A 15,398-nucleotide genomic window follows, 5' to 3' on the forward strand; every position below is an offset into this window, starting at 1 on the left:
GACTGGCAGTGAAATCACCAAACACGGAAGATGGTGCTGTGTTCAGGGTCTCACCACCGCGAATTTCTGGCAGAGGTGTCCAAACTGTAGCCCAGGGGCCATTGTAGAATATGAAATGAATTAGACACAATTTTATTGCTCCCTTAGTCATGTGCAGCAATAAAATAAAGGAAATGTTGATAGTAATACAACATATAATGATAATGGATGGTAGAAAATGTGCTGTACATCCCTAAAATAGAGGATCTTTGACTTCCACTTTATTTATATAGCACATTTTATAAACAGAGTTTCCAAAGTGCTGCACAGACAAAAAAATAAAATACAATAAATAAAAGTACAAATTGGTTAGGGCGCAGACCTCACAGCTAGGAGACAAGGGTTCAATTCCACCCTCGGCCATATCTGTGTGAAGTTTGCATGTTCTCCCCGTGCATGCGTGGATTTTCTCCGGGTACTCCGGTTTCCTCCCACATTCCAAAAATATGCTAGGTTAATTGGCGACTCCAAATTGTCCATAGGTATGAATGTGAGTGGGAATGGTTGTTTGTCTATATGTGCCCTGTGATTGGCTAAAATATTGTATATAACAATATAACAGTCACTAAAGTCATCATACAGCAACTTCACACTCAAATATACAAACATGTGCCAATATGAATATTAAAAAAAAAACTTGAGTTTTCCCATACTGTATTGCATCTAAGCAACGCATTCATTGGGGTGCTGCAATGGCGTTAGCCCCTCTCTGTAGTATAAAAAAAAGTATAAGATGCAGATGTATTTACTACACTAAAACGGTCTGAAAGTTTAATGTATGTTAAGGAATGTTTCCTCCCACATTCCAAAAACATGCTAGGTTAATTAGCGACTCCAAATTGTCCATAGGTATGAATGTGAGTGTGAATGGTTGTTTGTCTATATGTGCCCTGTGATTGGCTGGCCACCAGTCCAGGGTGTACCCCGCCTCTTGCCCGAAGACAGCTGGGATAGGCTCCAGCACCCCCGCGACCCTCGTGAGGAAAAGCGGTATGGAATGGTATGGAATGAATGAAAACTAACATACAAAAAAAACACTGTATGACTGATATCGGGTATTGGTATTGGTATCGGTATATGAGTAGTGCTGATACTGGCCCTGTATCTGCCTGCTATCAGACCAAAATGTGTACATTATCATCGCCTACCTTTACTACACAGTATATAGTTATATACCATTCATTCATTAATTTCATTCATTTTCTACCGCTTATCCTCACAAGGGTCGCGGGGGTGCTGGAGCCTATCCCAGCTGTATTTGGGCAAGAAGCGGGGTACACCCTGGCCTGGTCGCCAGCCAATCACAGGGCACATATAGACAAACAACCATTCACACTCACATTCATACCTATGGACAATTTGGAGTCGCTAATTAACCTAGTATGTTTTTGGAATGTGGGAGGAAACCCGGAGAAAACCCACGCATGCACGGGGAGAACATGCAAACTCCACACAGAGATGGCCGGGGGTGGAATTGAACCCTGGTCTCCTAGCTGTGAGGTCTGCGCGCCAACCACTCGTACGCCGTGCAGCCAAGTTATATACCATTGTAGCATATTTCCTTGCAGTAGAGAAAGGACAGGGAGACGTGGCATGAACTTTTTTTTTGACCTGGCAATCTTCAAAAGTCATTTTTTTTTTGGGGGGGGGGGTGAAAAATGAAAAAAAGTTGCACATGCATGCAACAATATTGCTTCTAGCTGTGTCGGCTCTCCCTGTCCGTTCCCTGCTGTGTTTGCCACTAACATTGAATATCCCTATTCGCCAACAAAGAGGCGGTGACACATAATCTCCTCTTCCCCTGCTGTAAGGAGAGAATGGTTTTACCGCACGTTTTGGAATGTTTCTATAAATAGCATCCATACAGGTCATTGGATACCTCGGCAAAGCAGTTGTCTGGTGGTGACATTCCCAATGCACACGGTGCAATAAACTGGTTTTAGCCCACCTACGTTCTACAATACGTGGCGGTTGATGCATAGGAGGAACAGCTGCACATTCATGGCTTTGTGCACACAGCTGACCATTTAGAACGTGCAGGTTTGAGAGTCAAAATAGACCAGCACTGATTGTTGCTGGTCAACCGTTTGCTCATTTTTAGCTAACTCAGGTGATGAGACACGAGGCTTTCACAGTCAGTGGTTAATAATGAATTTTTCAAGATTGGACATAAAGAATTACGGGATTCTGAGCTGCTTGTCCTGGAGCTGTAGCGTTTTTGTATTCTTGTTAAACACTCCTAGTTGTCCTTCATACACAGAAGATTAATTTACCATATTCCAGGTTTCTAACTTCTGCATTTCTTGAGTGTGGTATCCAACTTGTCAGAATGCAGAACACAATGGCTGAGGTTTTTGATAGCCAATCAGGACTCTGTATTTAGCCGGCAACACATACTAAACTTAACTGGACACATATTCAACTCGGCTGCACGGCGGTCGAGTGGTTAGCACGCAGACCTCACAGCTAGGAAACCCGGTTAAATTCCACCCTCGGCTATCTCTGTGTGGAGTTTGCATGCGTGGGTTTTTTCCGGGTACTCCGGTTTCCTCCCACATTCCAAAAACATGCTAGGTTAATTGGCGACTCCAAATTGTCCATAGGTATGAATGTGAGTGTGAATGGTTGTTTGTCTATATGTGCCCTGTGATTGGCTGGCCACCAGTCCAGGGTGTACCCCACCTCTCATCCCAAAGACAGCTAGGATAGGCTTCAGCACCCCCCACCCACCCTCGTGAGGATAAGCGGTAGAAAATTAATGAATGAATGAACTTTCTGAATACACTTTTTAACATTAGAGCCCTCTGGACATGAAATAACACCCCTATAGTCACCTTTACACTGAGATTAACCAATATAGTAGACATAATAATAGAAAATAAGACATAAATAAGGGCTGCATGGCGGACGAGTGTTTAGTGCACAGGCCAAACAGCTAGGAGACTAGGGTTCAATTCCACTCTCGGCCATCTCTGTGCCACTTCTCCTCCCACATTCCAAAAACATGCTAGGTTAATTGGCAACTCCAAATTAAGAGTGTGAATGGTTGTTTGTCTATATGTGCCCTGTGATTGGCTAGCGACCAGTCCAGGGTGTACACCGCCTCTCTCTCCAGCACCCCTCGCGCGACCCTCGTGAGAATAAGCGGTAGAAAATGAATGAATGAATATTCAACTCTTACAAATACAACAGACACAGACAGGCATTGACAAGACACTCTAATACACAACAAGGACGCAGAACACAATAGTTGTGGCGACATTCCCAATCAACACAGTGAATAAACTGGTTTTAACCCGTCTCCAGTTTATGTTGCAAATGATGCACAGGAGGAACAACTGCATATTCTTGGCTTTAGTGACAATTTATTCATTATAAAGTGCAGGTTTTGTAATAAAACTAAACATGTTCAACACCCACAGGAGCAACAGGTTGATGACTGACTGTAGTGGGACTTGAGTTAATTTTGGGGCAATCCGGCACAGAAGTGGCGGGTGAGTCTTCCGTGGGAGTCGAAGGCCCTTTTTCAGCCATTTCAGGGGTGTGGTCAGGAGATGCAGCATCTTCCAGTTTTTTGTACAAAGCTTGCAGCGTCGGAGGGATGGACATGCATCTAAAAAAAAAAAAAAAAAGTGACAACTTGTAAGAAGCTGTGATCTATACACCAAAATACACACCTCTTCATGACATCAGACACGTGCTCATCCAGGGAGGAGGACTCTATCCCTGCTCCAAATACTCTGCATAGAATTTGGTGAGAATTGGGTATGTCCACCAACACTGCAACAAAGCAAAAAAAAAATCATAATATAAAAATATGACAACAAGATGGAAAACAAATACTCACAAACTGCAAGAGAATCCATGTCAGGTCGACGGAAAGTCACAGAGAAACTAGTGTCAGCCTCTTGGCGGATCTCAAAATGTTGCTCACAAAGTGAAACTAAACAAAAATAACCATTAGACATTTTCTTAAGGATTGTGTAATTAATTATTAATTACCGATTCCGATACCTGACCCTTTGGATATGCTGCTCCGCAACAGATTGTTGATAACACACTGATGCCGCAGCACCTCCACCAGCCTTGGGATTTGGACAGGATGGGTGAAGGAAATGCTGTCCATCACAGCCCCACTTTGGGTAGCAGACTCCCACGCCTCCACAGGGAAAACATACGTGTGCATGGCCTCACACGGAAGATGCTGTTTCACAACACACACACACACACCGGTATATAAAATATTAAAACTTACTTAGAAGGATTAAAGAACATACCACAGTGAAAATGTAGTCCTGCTCTTTGCTGTCTGCAAGAAGTTGGAGAAATGGCGCCCACTGTAGCTCAACATCTGGTACTGCAATTTCTAAGAAAAGGCTTTGTATCATTCATTCATTCATTCATTTTCTACCGCTTTTTCCTCACGAGGGAGGCGGGGGGTGCTGGAGCCAATCCCAGCTGTCTTCGGGCGTGAGGCGGGGTACACCCTGGAATGGTCGCCAGCCAATCACAGGGCACATATAGACAAACAACCATTCACACTCATATTCATACCTATGGACAATTTGGAGTCGCTAATTAACCTAGCATGTTTTTGGAATGTGGGAGGAAACATTCCTTAACATTCATTAAACTTTCAGATCGTTTTAGTGTAGTAAATACATCTGCATCTTATACTTTTGATGATGTGTGTCTTTATTTGAGGAGCCCAGAGAGGGGCTAACGTCATTGCAGCACCCCAATGAATGCCTTGCTGAGATGCAATACAGTATGGGAAAACATTTTTTAATTCATATTGGTACATGTTTGTATATTTGAGTGTGAAGTTGCTGTATGATGACTTTAGTGACTGTTATATTGTTATATACAATATTTTTATACACTATACTGTTATATACAATCACAGGGCACATATAGACAAACAACCATTCACACTCACATTCATACCTATGGACAATTTGGAGTCGCTAATTAACCTAGCATGTTTTTAGAATGTGGGAGGAAACCGGAGTACCCGGAGAAAACCCACGCATGCACGGGGAGAACATGCAAACTCCACACTGAGATGGCCGAGGGTGGAATTGAACCCTGGCCACCATGCCGCCGGCTTTGTATAATCTAATATCAAACCTTTAGTAATATAATATTGACAATACCTGTAATTCTGCTTATCTTGTGAACAAAAGGCATCATCAGGGGTATGACTGGCTGCAGTTTGAGCACAAAGCAGGCATGGAATTCCTCATGTGGGACATCACTCAGCGGAGTGAAGACAGGGAAGCTGCTGGGACACCGATAAATATTCCAGCATGTCTCGTAGGGGGAAATCTATTACCCTTGGCATTACCCTTGTGTGTCCAGTTGTAGCGGCAGCGGAAGCACTGATGCCATCTGAAGCTTGTGGGTCACATGACTCGAGCTCACAGCTACCTGGGCTTCCTGCAGGGCTAGTTCCATATCTGTTGGATGTATTAAAAATGATTTAAAGAGGAATTGAACTGGATAAGCATGCTAGGAAACCAGAATCTCACTTGTAGTCGTGTCATCCATTGGGGCGGAGTAGAACTGGAGGGTCAAAGGGCAATCTAGAATGAAAGTGGTTGGTTTTTTTTGTACCGTCCCTCAAAATTTGAGTGTCTAAACCAGAGGTCTCAAACACGTGGCCCGTGGGCCAAATGTGGCCCGCAGGACACTAGTTTGAGGTCCCCGCCTTGATATGAAAGTTTAATGTTAGCGCGGCCCGCGCAAGTTTGATATGGATGCTGTATGGTATCATGTACCCAGAAAAAATTATTACGTTTAATTAATGTTCATGTTAAAGGTTAAATAACTGTTAATAGTTATCCTCCCTATCCGTGTGGAAGTGGTGAGTTTTTGGCTATTTAATTTTAAAGGAAATAACTTGAAGGCTACCGTTTTGGTCGCTAGCTCTCTAGTTTGCGAGTTAGCATGTGTCTCGAGACCCTGCAGTTGCGCAATATGTTGTAAATAAAAAGAGTATAAATGTGACTATAGTCGTGTTTTGTCATGTCTACAGGGCTCTAATAATGCTTTGTTCATTTTAATCTGAAAAAAATAATTTGTTGACCCACCAACTATATGTGGTTTCTTAAGTTTTTATTATTTGCCATATTATTATTATTATTATATTTATTTATTACTGATTGATTGATTTTCTTTATTCTTAATTTGTGCATTTATTTTTCATCTTATTTTGTGCAGAAAAATTAAAAATGGAAGTTTTATCAGAGCTTTTATTGTAGAAAATCGGAACCAAAGCACTGAAAAAGTTTGTATATTTTTCTGTTTTTAATAAATGCGTTTTTTATTTTTTTTGGAAAACCTGATGCGGCCCAGTCTTACCCAGACCCTAGCTCCAGTGGCCCCCAAGTAAATTCAGTTTGAGAACCCTGGTCTAAACAAAGCCTCCTACTCATTACAGACTCAGTGGATTGAGTCTGAGACTGCAAAATAACACACCATGGGGCCAAAATTAAGCAAAACAAAAGATCCACCCATCTGTCATATTATTTTGCACCATTATTCTGCATGTAAAATTATAATATTATTTATTTCCTATGCAGTTTTTGTGGCTGCATTCACCTTTTCCAGCTATTAAACAGCCCAGCATGGTGCTGTTTACTGCATCCATCTGGCAGCGGCCATCATCGCTTGCTAGCCTGCAAGCAAAAAAATGTTTAAATGAACATGCACAACAAAAATTGGACATTCAAGTCACTCACCTTGGCAAATTAGACATTTCTTGCAAGTCTTTGGCTAGGTGTTGCAGAGCGGTAAATAGTTTGAATTTGACATCGCTGAGAGAAGACAGAATGGGTGAAATTAGTTGTTGATTTGTTTAAAAATGATACAAGCTTATAGGACTGTGTAGTACTTGTCTCCGGGGATGTTGTACTGGGTGAAGAGGTCCTTCAATTTGGCGGAGAACTCTGCAAAATGTTTTGACCTATTGTTGGGTGCAACCGTAAAACAATTAGCATCTTCGGTTCCTTTAAAAACGGGGGCTAATTTTACGAGAATGACACACATTAGGATTTGCACAATTAAAAAGTACCTCATACCCAATTTACTGCTCTCTGGTTCTACCATGTCTTACTTATTGTGTGGAAATATGGGGTAATAACTATAAAAGCAATCTTCACTCGCTAAATGTACTGCAAAAAAGGCCAGTAAGGATAATTCATAATGCCGCCTACAGAGAACATATTAACTCCTTAAATTAAATTAAATTAAATTAAATTAAAGAAAGCAGGAAGTGAACAAGTGGAACAGTTACTGATTGTAAAAGTACCAGATGGAGGGGTAGGATTTAATAAGCTTTGCTTCTTCCTACTCCTTTTGGACATGTGGAACTGTGAACTGATTATGTGATGCATTCAATTGTAATCTGATGCATGTTCAAATGAAATAAAACCATTACCATTAAAAAAAATAACAATAAAAAAATACCTCAGCAGCTGAAGCAGGGCCTCACTACTCTGCAACATAAATACATTCTAGTAAAAATGAGTACATAATATAAAATATAGGATTATAAGAGTCACATACAAGAGGGGACGCCCCATGTGGCGCCACCTTGACCTCCTCCACCCCGCCACACGGCAGCAGCGCCACCTCCAGGTAGAACAGGTCAGCCGTCAGATAGCAGGTGGCCTCAGTAAAGTGGAAGCCCATCCTTAAAAAATGAGGAAGAACATTAAACAGAGAACCATGTGACTATGACATGTGACTTTTTAATTACCCGTGTTGTTTGGCCATCACCTCCAAACGAGACCGCATGGCATTCATAGAGGACACTGCAACAAAAACACCTTTACCCCCTTTTCGCTCTAACAGCCATTGTATGTTTTATTTACCTTTAAGGACTTCTTGCAGCCTTTCCAGGGACCTAATAAGCGGCTCACAGGGGTTGGAGTCATTTCTGGATTTGTCCTATATGAGATGGGGCGCGGGGGGGTGAACAATGGAGCAGATGTGTGACAGTCGCCTCTTGTGTAAACATTCATCACCCCCCCACACCCAGTGCTTTGTACGCCACATAATGCTTACAATATTGACACATGGGGATGGGCCTTAATGCATCATATAGTGTGTTGTACTTGGACTGATTCCACTCTTTTTTACATGCAATTGAGGGAATTTGTCTCATTTGTGAGGGATAAAGTTGAATGTGGTGCGTTCACATGCAAATAAATGGTAGCTACACACATTTTTAGCAATCTCCACCCCATTAAATCTTCTTCCCAATTGAATGATACAGCTAATAAGGGCTTACCATGCATCTTCTGACCAGCTGAAAAGTCTCTTTCCAAGTCTTTGCTGCATATTTTAAATGCAAATCTGGTATAATGGCGCTCATAACTAAAAAAAAAATGTCTGCCCTGTGAAGATCTGTGAAGGTTTCCTCCTGCAAGCCTTTTAAAGGAAGTGCATGAGCCAATTAATCAATTATGGGTGTGCATTCATTATAATTACCTTTAATTTACTAAAGTATAAAACAATTGAAGCCAGTAATATGTATGCTAAGGCGTAAGAAAAGGTATTAAAATAAGATATAAATGTGTTAGCCTTAGCGTTATAAAGCCAGGGTGGCAGGGCGGAGGCTTTTTACGAGTATAGCCGAGAAAAGCCGAGTGGATCCGAATGGAGCTAAACTGAGCGGATACCAGCCCAGCCTACTGTCTGTCACATCTAAGTGCTAACACAGCCCGAGCTAGCTTGGGGGGAACTTAGCCATGAGCTAACCAGCAGCTGAAAAAAGATCTCTCCTGTCGTTTATCCAAGCTCTCCGAGGCAGCACCGACGTGAAGCATTTCTAAGGAACCGGTACGTGATGTTACACCTTATAAATGGCGTTGGTAATCTTTTGACAGCTAGCATAGCATCGGTCGTTTATCATTAGCATCTTGCTAGCTTGCCGCTACTGCTGACCGGGGAGGATCAGACCGAACATCTGTTGCTGTTTTTCGTGTTTTATATGATTTTTTAAATGAATTTTCTCTTCTGTTTTCAGTGTTTAATAACAACAATTAACAGTTATCTCACCGGTAAGAAAGAAACTAGTCGTTAGCTGTCAGCAACACCACCACCGCTAGCCTGTCCATTACCTGCCGAGCAGTGAGTCACTTGCTAAGTTGCTTCCATCAATAAATATTTTGTTTTTTTTTCCACGTACATAATTTAATACAACGAGCCACTCTTTAAGAAACTGACCCAACAGACACCACATCATTTATGTCATCTAACTGAGTGGTTACTGGCGTTTAACGGTGCCGTTAATTTGTTTTTAATCTTTTATTGCACATCTAGACTAGCAAAAACATTTTGACGCTTCGTAACCGTTCTGAGGTGACATAATCAAGTAAATGTTCTCATTTATGGCATTGAAAGATGTGACACACTTGTTTATTGTGGGCTAGACAGTTAATAAAGTTAGGTAACTGGTCTACAGTGAACTGACCTTTGTAGAAATAGAATAGAATAGAATAGCTGTGCAAAATCATATGACCGGCTGAATAATGTAACACATTTACATTTTCAGAGCTGAAAAATGTAATAAATTTACATTTTTCACTATTGCTTCAAAATGCAAAAAGAAAAAAATGGGCTGTTCATCAGCTGTTCAAAATTTAAGCTAAAAAAAACCCTAAAAAGTGGACTCCAGAATTTAGATAATCACCTGAAAGATGCTCCAGGCGGTCAAGTTGGCTTCACGGAGGGCATCCACTGTCAGGAATTGATGTCCATTTTTGTACGTAGCCATTTGCCGTTTGACGCCCCTGCATAACTTGAAGCGCCATTGTTCCATCGAAGGGAAAAGCACTCTGGAAAACATCTCAGGTGGGATCTCACTAACATTGGAAGCGTCAAGACCGTGAAGGTTACTTTTTTTCTGCTCATCATTTAATCAAACTTTCACTACTTTTGAAGAGCCAATGTTTGGTACTCTTGTACAAATTGCAGTTTGCACCGTCTTGTGTCTTGACAGACAGCCAATCGAATTCTCCGGCTCATGGCTGGTGACATTTCTTTGACTTTTTTTGTTGTGTTTTTGCCTTTGCCATGATTTTGCCTTTTAAAGGCTGTAGTCTTAAACTTTTGATCAGCTGATGAACAGCCTATTTCACTTTAATGCTTGTTGGCAATACATAGCTTACTCAAAAATGTTTTTCAAATGTCTTACTCCCATTTTTGAAGCTCCACTTAGAACATCCTTAATGTAAAATGTTTGTAATTTTTGGTCAAAATGTTTTTTATTTTTCTCAAGCTGATGCGATCTCCTCATTCTACTTATAATGATGCGTATGGTGGCCATTTTGACAAGTTTAATTTATTTAACAACCAGGGTGTCTTAACTTTTTGAAAAAAATTGTCGGTCCAATGTTATTATTAGCTACAGCTACTAAAGAAACTACAATAATAGTGTTTTTGGAGGCTGCTGTTGTGTCACTGCAAGCAGTATTCATTCTATGACCTCATGGGTTATGCAGGTTCTTTGTGGCTTGTGTACACACAAACACTAACTTTTATCATCTCCAACTGCAGAGGAGGCGTGACTATATAAACAAGCCGTTAAAAGCTGTTTGTCACACCTAATTCCTCCAGGTACAAGACAGTCACTTGTCGGGAGTCCATTTAAAAAAAAAAAAGATTACCCTAATTATAATTTTTTTTTTCCCCTCTTCAGGTATTACAAATCAAACCATTGCTGCTACAGTTGGAGTCTCATTGACACGGCCTTCAATTCCCAATCCTGACTTTTCCTCGGAGCCATGGCAGCTGCTAAACCCAAAGGGCAGAACTCCTTAGCCCTTCACAAAGTGATTATGGTGGGCAGCGGCGGTGTGGGCAAGTCGGCGCTCACGTTGCAGTTCATGTATGACGAGGTGAGCATGTGATTCGCTCTCGCGTTGTTAAAAATCCCCACAAGCTCAGTCCGTGCCTCTTCTCTCTCTCTTTGTATATAAGTTTGTGGAGGACTACGAACCCACCAAAGCCGACAGCTACAGGAAGAAGGTGGTGTTGGATGGCGAGGAGGTACAGATCGACATCCTCGACACGGCCGGACAGGAGGACTACGCCGCTATCCGGGACAACTACTTCCGTAGCGGGGAGGGTTTCCTCTGCGTTTTTTCCATCACAGAGTTGGAATCGTTTGCGGCGACAGTAGACTTCAGGTACGGCATCGACTGATAAGTAGTCACCCTCGTCTCCTTCAGCCTCTTTGTGGAGACGGGGCTACTAGTGAATGGATAGAGTGTTAGCAGTTAGCGTCTTGAGGCAGCATACGCTAGCATGACTGAAGATACAGAAGTGATGGTTTCTGAGGCAAATGCCATCGCCGACAGCCCCAGTGAGGGAATATTTGGGTTTTAACCCTCCTCTTGTGCCGACCCGACAGCTTCAAGCTGTGTGCACACACCGGACACACTGGACAAAATTGACACAATTTTGCTCCTAGATGTAACGATGCTAACTTGCTAATTGGGTAAAATGGTTTCATTAATGTTCATGTTAAAGGTTAAATAACTGTTAAATAATAATAATAATTGAATCTGAAAAAATTATTTCTCTACCCACCAACTATATGTGGTTAAGTTTTTCTTATTTACTTATTTTGTTTTATTATTATTTTATTTATTTATTACTGATTGATTGATTATCTTTATATTGATGTATTTATTTATTTTTTCATCTTATTTTGTGTAGTAAATAAAAATTTAAATATCTGAGAAAACCGGAACCAAGCAAAAGCATTGAAGACAGTTTTTTAATTTTTCAATTTTTTCTGTTTTTAATAAATGTTTATTTTTTTTTTTTTAACCCAGACCCTAGCTCCAGTGGCCCCCAGATAAATTGAGTTTGAGACTCCTGCTCTATTTTAACAAAATACAACCAAAAAAAATAATTTTTACTACATTTTAAAATGGTCTGGTTGAAATTATGGCCACTGTATTGTTAGGGTCGGTTTCAACCCGGTTATAATAATATGACTATAAAGCAATATTTTGAGCCAAAACTGAAATCATAAGTGTATAATTAGCCAACACAATGACAACCAGCTCCTCTTCTCATCATGTAAGCTTCAGGGGGTTCTCATTTTGACCGTTTTTTCCAATATAACAGTCGAAAAACAATGTCCAGACATGTGAGTGGGTGATTTCACGTTTACAATTTAGATCATGGAAAGAATGACAAGAAGTACAGTGAACCAAGATCTGGGCCTGTTCTTCTTTTGGATTTCAGTTTATACTAAAATTCTGTTGCTGAAAACGATAACTTTTTCTACCTTTTTTTGGACATTAAATATATATATTATATAAATGGGTCAAAATTCACCCGAACACCATAGATGTTTCTTTAGTGATTAATACTAAAATGAGAAAATAAATAAAACTAATTGATTTAAGAGATATGTTCTATAGCTCTCAGTAATAATAGCCAGGTAACAAAATAATTCGATTTATTAATATGATTCTTTTGAGGTTAATTTTACCATTTTTTGAAATTGAAATCGAGGAGTATAGTGACAAAAAAAGGCCTACATGCCCACACCAAAATTATTAAAACCAATATTTTCATGGATGAGGAATTTGATGGTAACTTATTGTCTTTAGTGTATTTTATAGCTGATTTAATACAAATACAGTCAAAACCGACCCGTTAATATAAGACATGATACCAGAAATCTAACACAAGAGGAAGGTTAAAAAGAATGAACAAGGTAAAATTCATATAAACAAAATGGTGTACGCTCACAGACGGTGTCGCTTGCTATATTGCAAAAGCAACGCAACCATTCAGTACTGTTGTATGGCAGACATTTGTCATATATGTCATATAATTTGTGATGTTTCCGTTAAATATTAAGAAGAAAAACACGATTGATCATTGGCATTCCATCTCCAGGTTGTGGTTAAGGTACCTTTTTAATTAGGGAAATTAAAGCTCCTCACAGTTAACAGACCACCTCCATGTTTCCAGAGAGCAGATCCTACGGGTGAAGGAGGATGAGAATGTCCCCTTTCTCCTGGTTGGTAACAAATCCGATCTGGACGACCGGCGGCAGGTAAGCGCAGACGAGGCAAAGACCCGCGCCGAGCAGTGGGGTGTGTGCTACGTGGAAACTTCGGCCAAAACCCGAGCCAACGTTGACAAGGTGTGTCCGCCATTTCTACAATTGGCAAGTGAGAAAAATACAAGCTCTGTTTCTTCCTTTTAGGTGTTCTTTGACCTGATGAGGGAGATCCGGGCGAGGAAGATGGAGGACAGCAAAGAGAAAAACGGGAAGAAGAAAAGCAAAAGTTTGGCCAAGAGAATCCGAGAGAGATGTTGTATTTTATAGTGGTTAAAAAAACAACAAAAAAAAGCCAGACAGCTGCTTTTATTGTACATATATACATTTCTCAGACTTTTCATTTTGTTCCCGCAATCTGACCCCCCCTTGCTTTTTAACAGGATGTCATGACCGCGTGTCACTCCAAATGATTCCACTGAGTGTTTGAAATGAAGCCTAACGCTAACAATAACGGTGACAAGTGTGTCTAAAAGTCACTACAAGATTATATATTATGAATATACCGCATAAAAAAAAAAGGCGAAGGTCAGGATTTAACGCTTAATTGGATTACATATACATATAAACAGCCTTGATCCCATTTTCGGCTCGCGTCTATTAACCCAAATTTACTTTAACGCACAAATTTTCCCTTTCCACCCCTAACGCACAAACAGAGCATGACCCTAAAATCGTCAAACATTTCCATTTTTAATTTTTTTGTCATTGCCTTTTTTTTAATACTATTAATAATTATTATTATAATATGAAGTAATCTCTGGTGCTTGCATATAAAGTGAGTGGAGAAACACTACACTGGTGTCTTGAAGTCAACAAATGAAAGAAGTGTAAACATGCCAATTTTTACAATTTTTTTTTTTGTTTTTTTGCTTTGTTTCCTAATTGGTTTGCCGTGACAACACTACTGCGTGGAGGGAAGGCCAGATAGAAATTGGGGCGATTCAGTCACCAAAGAAAACTGCTAGCTACTACAAAACAAGTGCCCATTTTTCAATTGAAGTGAATCACAAATCTTGCAAAAGGTCTTAGATTTCATGTACAGTGCACGCCGCTGCCTACCTGTCCGTGTTGAATGTGAAACAATCCCGTCTCGCCATCCCGTTCGTTTGCCTGGAGGCTGCCAATCATATGCTTTCTACCAATCCGACCTTTTTTTTTTTTTTCATCCTTGTTATCCTCTGTCAGAATACCACAGTAACATCTGAATGGTACCAGCCTATTATGATTCTTTACTTCAATTTTAGCGACCAAAACACATTGTAACCCCGTCATTCCGTTCTTTGCTAACAACTGAGCCACAGGCAATCATATGTTACGGCCACTGATATATAATAAGGCACCCAGAAATGGACTCTATGCAACAAAACTAATCCATGTTTTCATTTCAATCCTCAGATTCTCCTGGCGTTGACGGTGACCTATATGTGTAACTGTACAGTCATTAATGCAAAAAGAATACTTGTGGTATTTTACTATTTATTGACAAAAAAAGAAAAGCACACAGTAGTGAGGGTGGTGTTGAGACGTGACATTTTGGAGGCGAGGCCAAAATAATTGGAATGTTTTTCTTTGGTTTTTGGTTTAATTTAATTTAAAGGCTAACCTCCAGCACAAGATGCCACAATTCAGACACCCCCCCCCCCTTTTGGAAGAGTCGTAGTAGTCCTCCATCTTTATAAAGTGCTGTGTGCTCTCATTGCTAAAGCTACTAAAAAAAAACACTGTTCGCCATAGTGCTTGCTAACATTTGCTTTACAATTTATTCTATTAATTCCATATTTGAGCAAATTTCCCTTGTGGGAAATAAAAATAATAATAAAAATGTTGCCTTTTTATATAAATAGCCTAAAAAAACAGAACTATCTATACAGTTTATGTTTGGTTGTTTGGATGGTGGGCCATCATTTATAAATGCTACTTTCATGTTTACTTTTTTTTTTTTTTTAAACATAACCACTAATGTAGCCTACCTGTCTGTGAGTGCAAGAGGTGGTGACGCTTACATTTCAATTTTGTGTGTGTGTATGTGTGAAATGGCAAATAAAGTTGATATTACTAATGGTAATGTGTTTCTGTTATGTATTGGTTGCTTGTTAAAAAGCACAGACACATCACGGTAAGGGTTTTGGTCCACTCCACTGTACTTTCCAAAGAAGGTTTTGAGGCTGTCACTTGGCAACTCAATGTTTAAGGTCCTTTGCGGGTTTTCAGGGGGATTAAAAACTGGATTACATGATAATATAACACCTTTTAGCTGCTT

At 40.2% G+C, this 15,398-nt stretch overlaps 2 protein-coding genes across 6 annotated transcripts; one reads left to right on the forward strand and one right to left on the reverse strand.

Annotated features, from left to right (window-relative positions):
• Positions 1 to 3,351: 3,351 nt before the first annotated feature.
• zgc:111976 (mediator of RNA polymerase II transcription subunit 1-like) lies at positions 3,352 to 9,304 on the reverse strand. Of its 4 annotated transcripts, XM_058060038.1 has the most exons (17): positions 9,106 to 9,303; positions 8,336 to 8,475; positions 7,917 to 7,992; positions 7,802 to 7,856; positions 7,609 to 7,735; positions 7,510 to 7,538; positions 6,935 to 7,006; positions 6,783 to 6,857; positions 6,643 to 6,719; positions 5,571 to 5,624; positions 5,387 to 5,498; positions 5,196 to 5,320; positions 4,317 to 4,405; positions 4,042 to 4,243; positions 3,887 to 3,982; positions 3,717 to 3,819; positions 3,352 to 3,652 (listed from the first exon to the last, which is right to left on the reverse strand). In XM_058060038.1, the coding sequence occupies exons 2-17, from the start codon at positions 8,417 to 8,419 to the stop codon at positions 3,439 to 3,441; spliced, it is 1,590 nt and encodes a 529-aa protein (XP_057916021.1). In that variant the 5' UTR covers positions 8,420 to 8,475; positions 9,106 to 9,303; the 3' UTR covers positions 3,352 to 3,438. The 4 variants fall into 4 exon arrangements, with proteins under 4 accessions (XP_057916021.1, XP_057916024.1, XP_057916020.1 ...); XM_058060041.1 differs by lacking the exon at positions 8,336 to 8,475 and having other exon boundaries at positions 9,106 to 9,304; XM_058060037.1 differs by lacking the exon at positions 9,106 to 9,303 and having other exon boundaries at positions 8,336 to 8,756.
• Positions 8,680 to 15,203, forward strand: ralaa (v-ral simian leukemia viral oncogene homolog Aa (ras related)). 2 transcript variants are annotated; one of them, XM_058060043.1, is made up of 6 exons: positions 8,680 to 8,886; positions 10,606 to 10,665; positions 10,748 to 10,946; positions 11,029 to 11,237; positions 13,045 to 13,219; positions 13,283 to 15,203. In XM_058060043.1, exons 3-6 carry the CDS (start codon positions 10,833 to 10,835, stop codon positions 13,403 to 13,405), a joined length of 621 nt encoding a protein of 206 aa, XP_057916026.1. In that variant the 5' UTR covers positions 8,680 to 8,886; positions 10,606 to 10,665; positions 10,748 to 10,832; the 3' UTR covers positions 13,406 to 15,203. The 2 variants fall into 2 exon arrangements, with proteins under 2 accessions (XP_057916026.1, XP_057916025.1); XM_058060042.1 differs by lacking the exon at positions 10,606 to 10,665 and having other exon boundaries at positions 8,682 to 8,886.
• Positions 15,204 to 15,398: the final 195 nt, after the last annotated feature.

This window comes from Doryrhamphus excisus, chromosome 21 (genome assembly GCF_030265055.1).
Source record: "Doryrhamphus excisus isolate RoL2022-K1 chromosome 21, RoL_Dexc_1.0, whole genome shotgun sequence".
NCBI lineage: Eukaryota > Metazoa > Chordata > Actinopteri > Syngnathiformes > Syngnathidae > Doryrhamphus > Doryrhamphus excisus.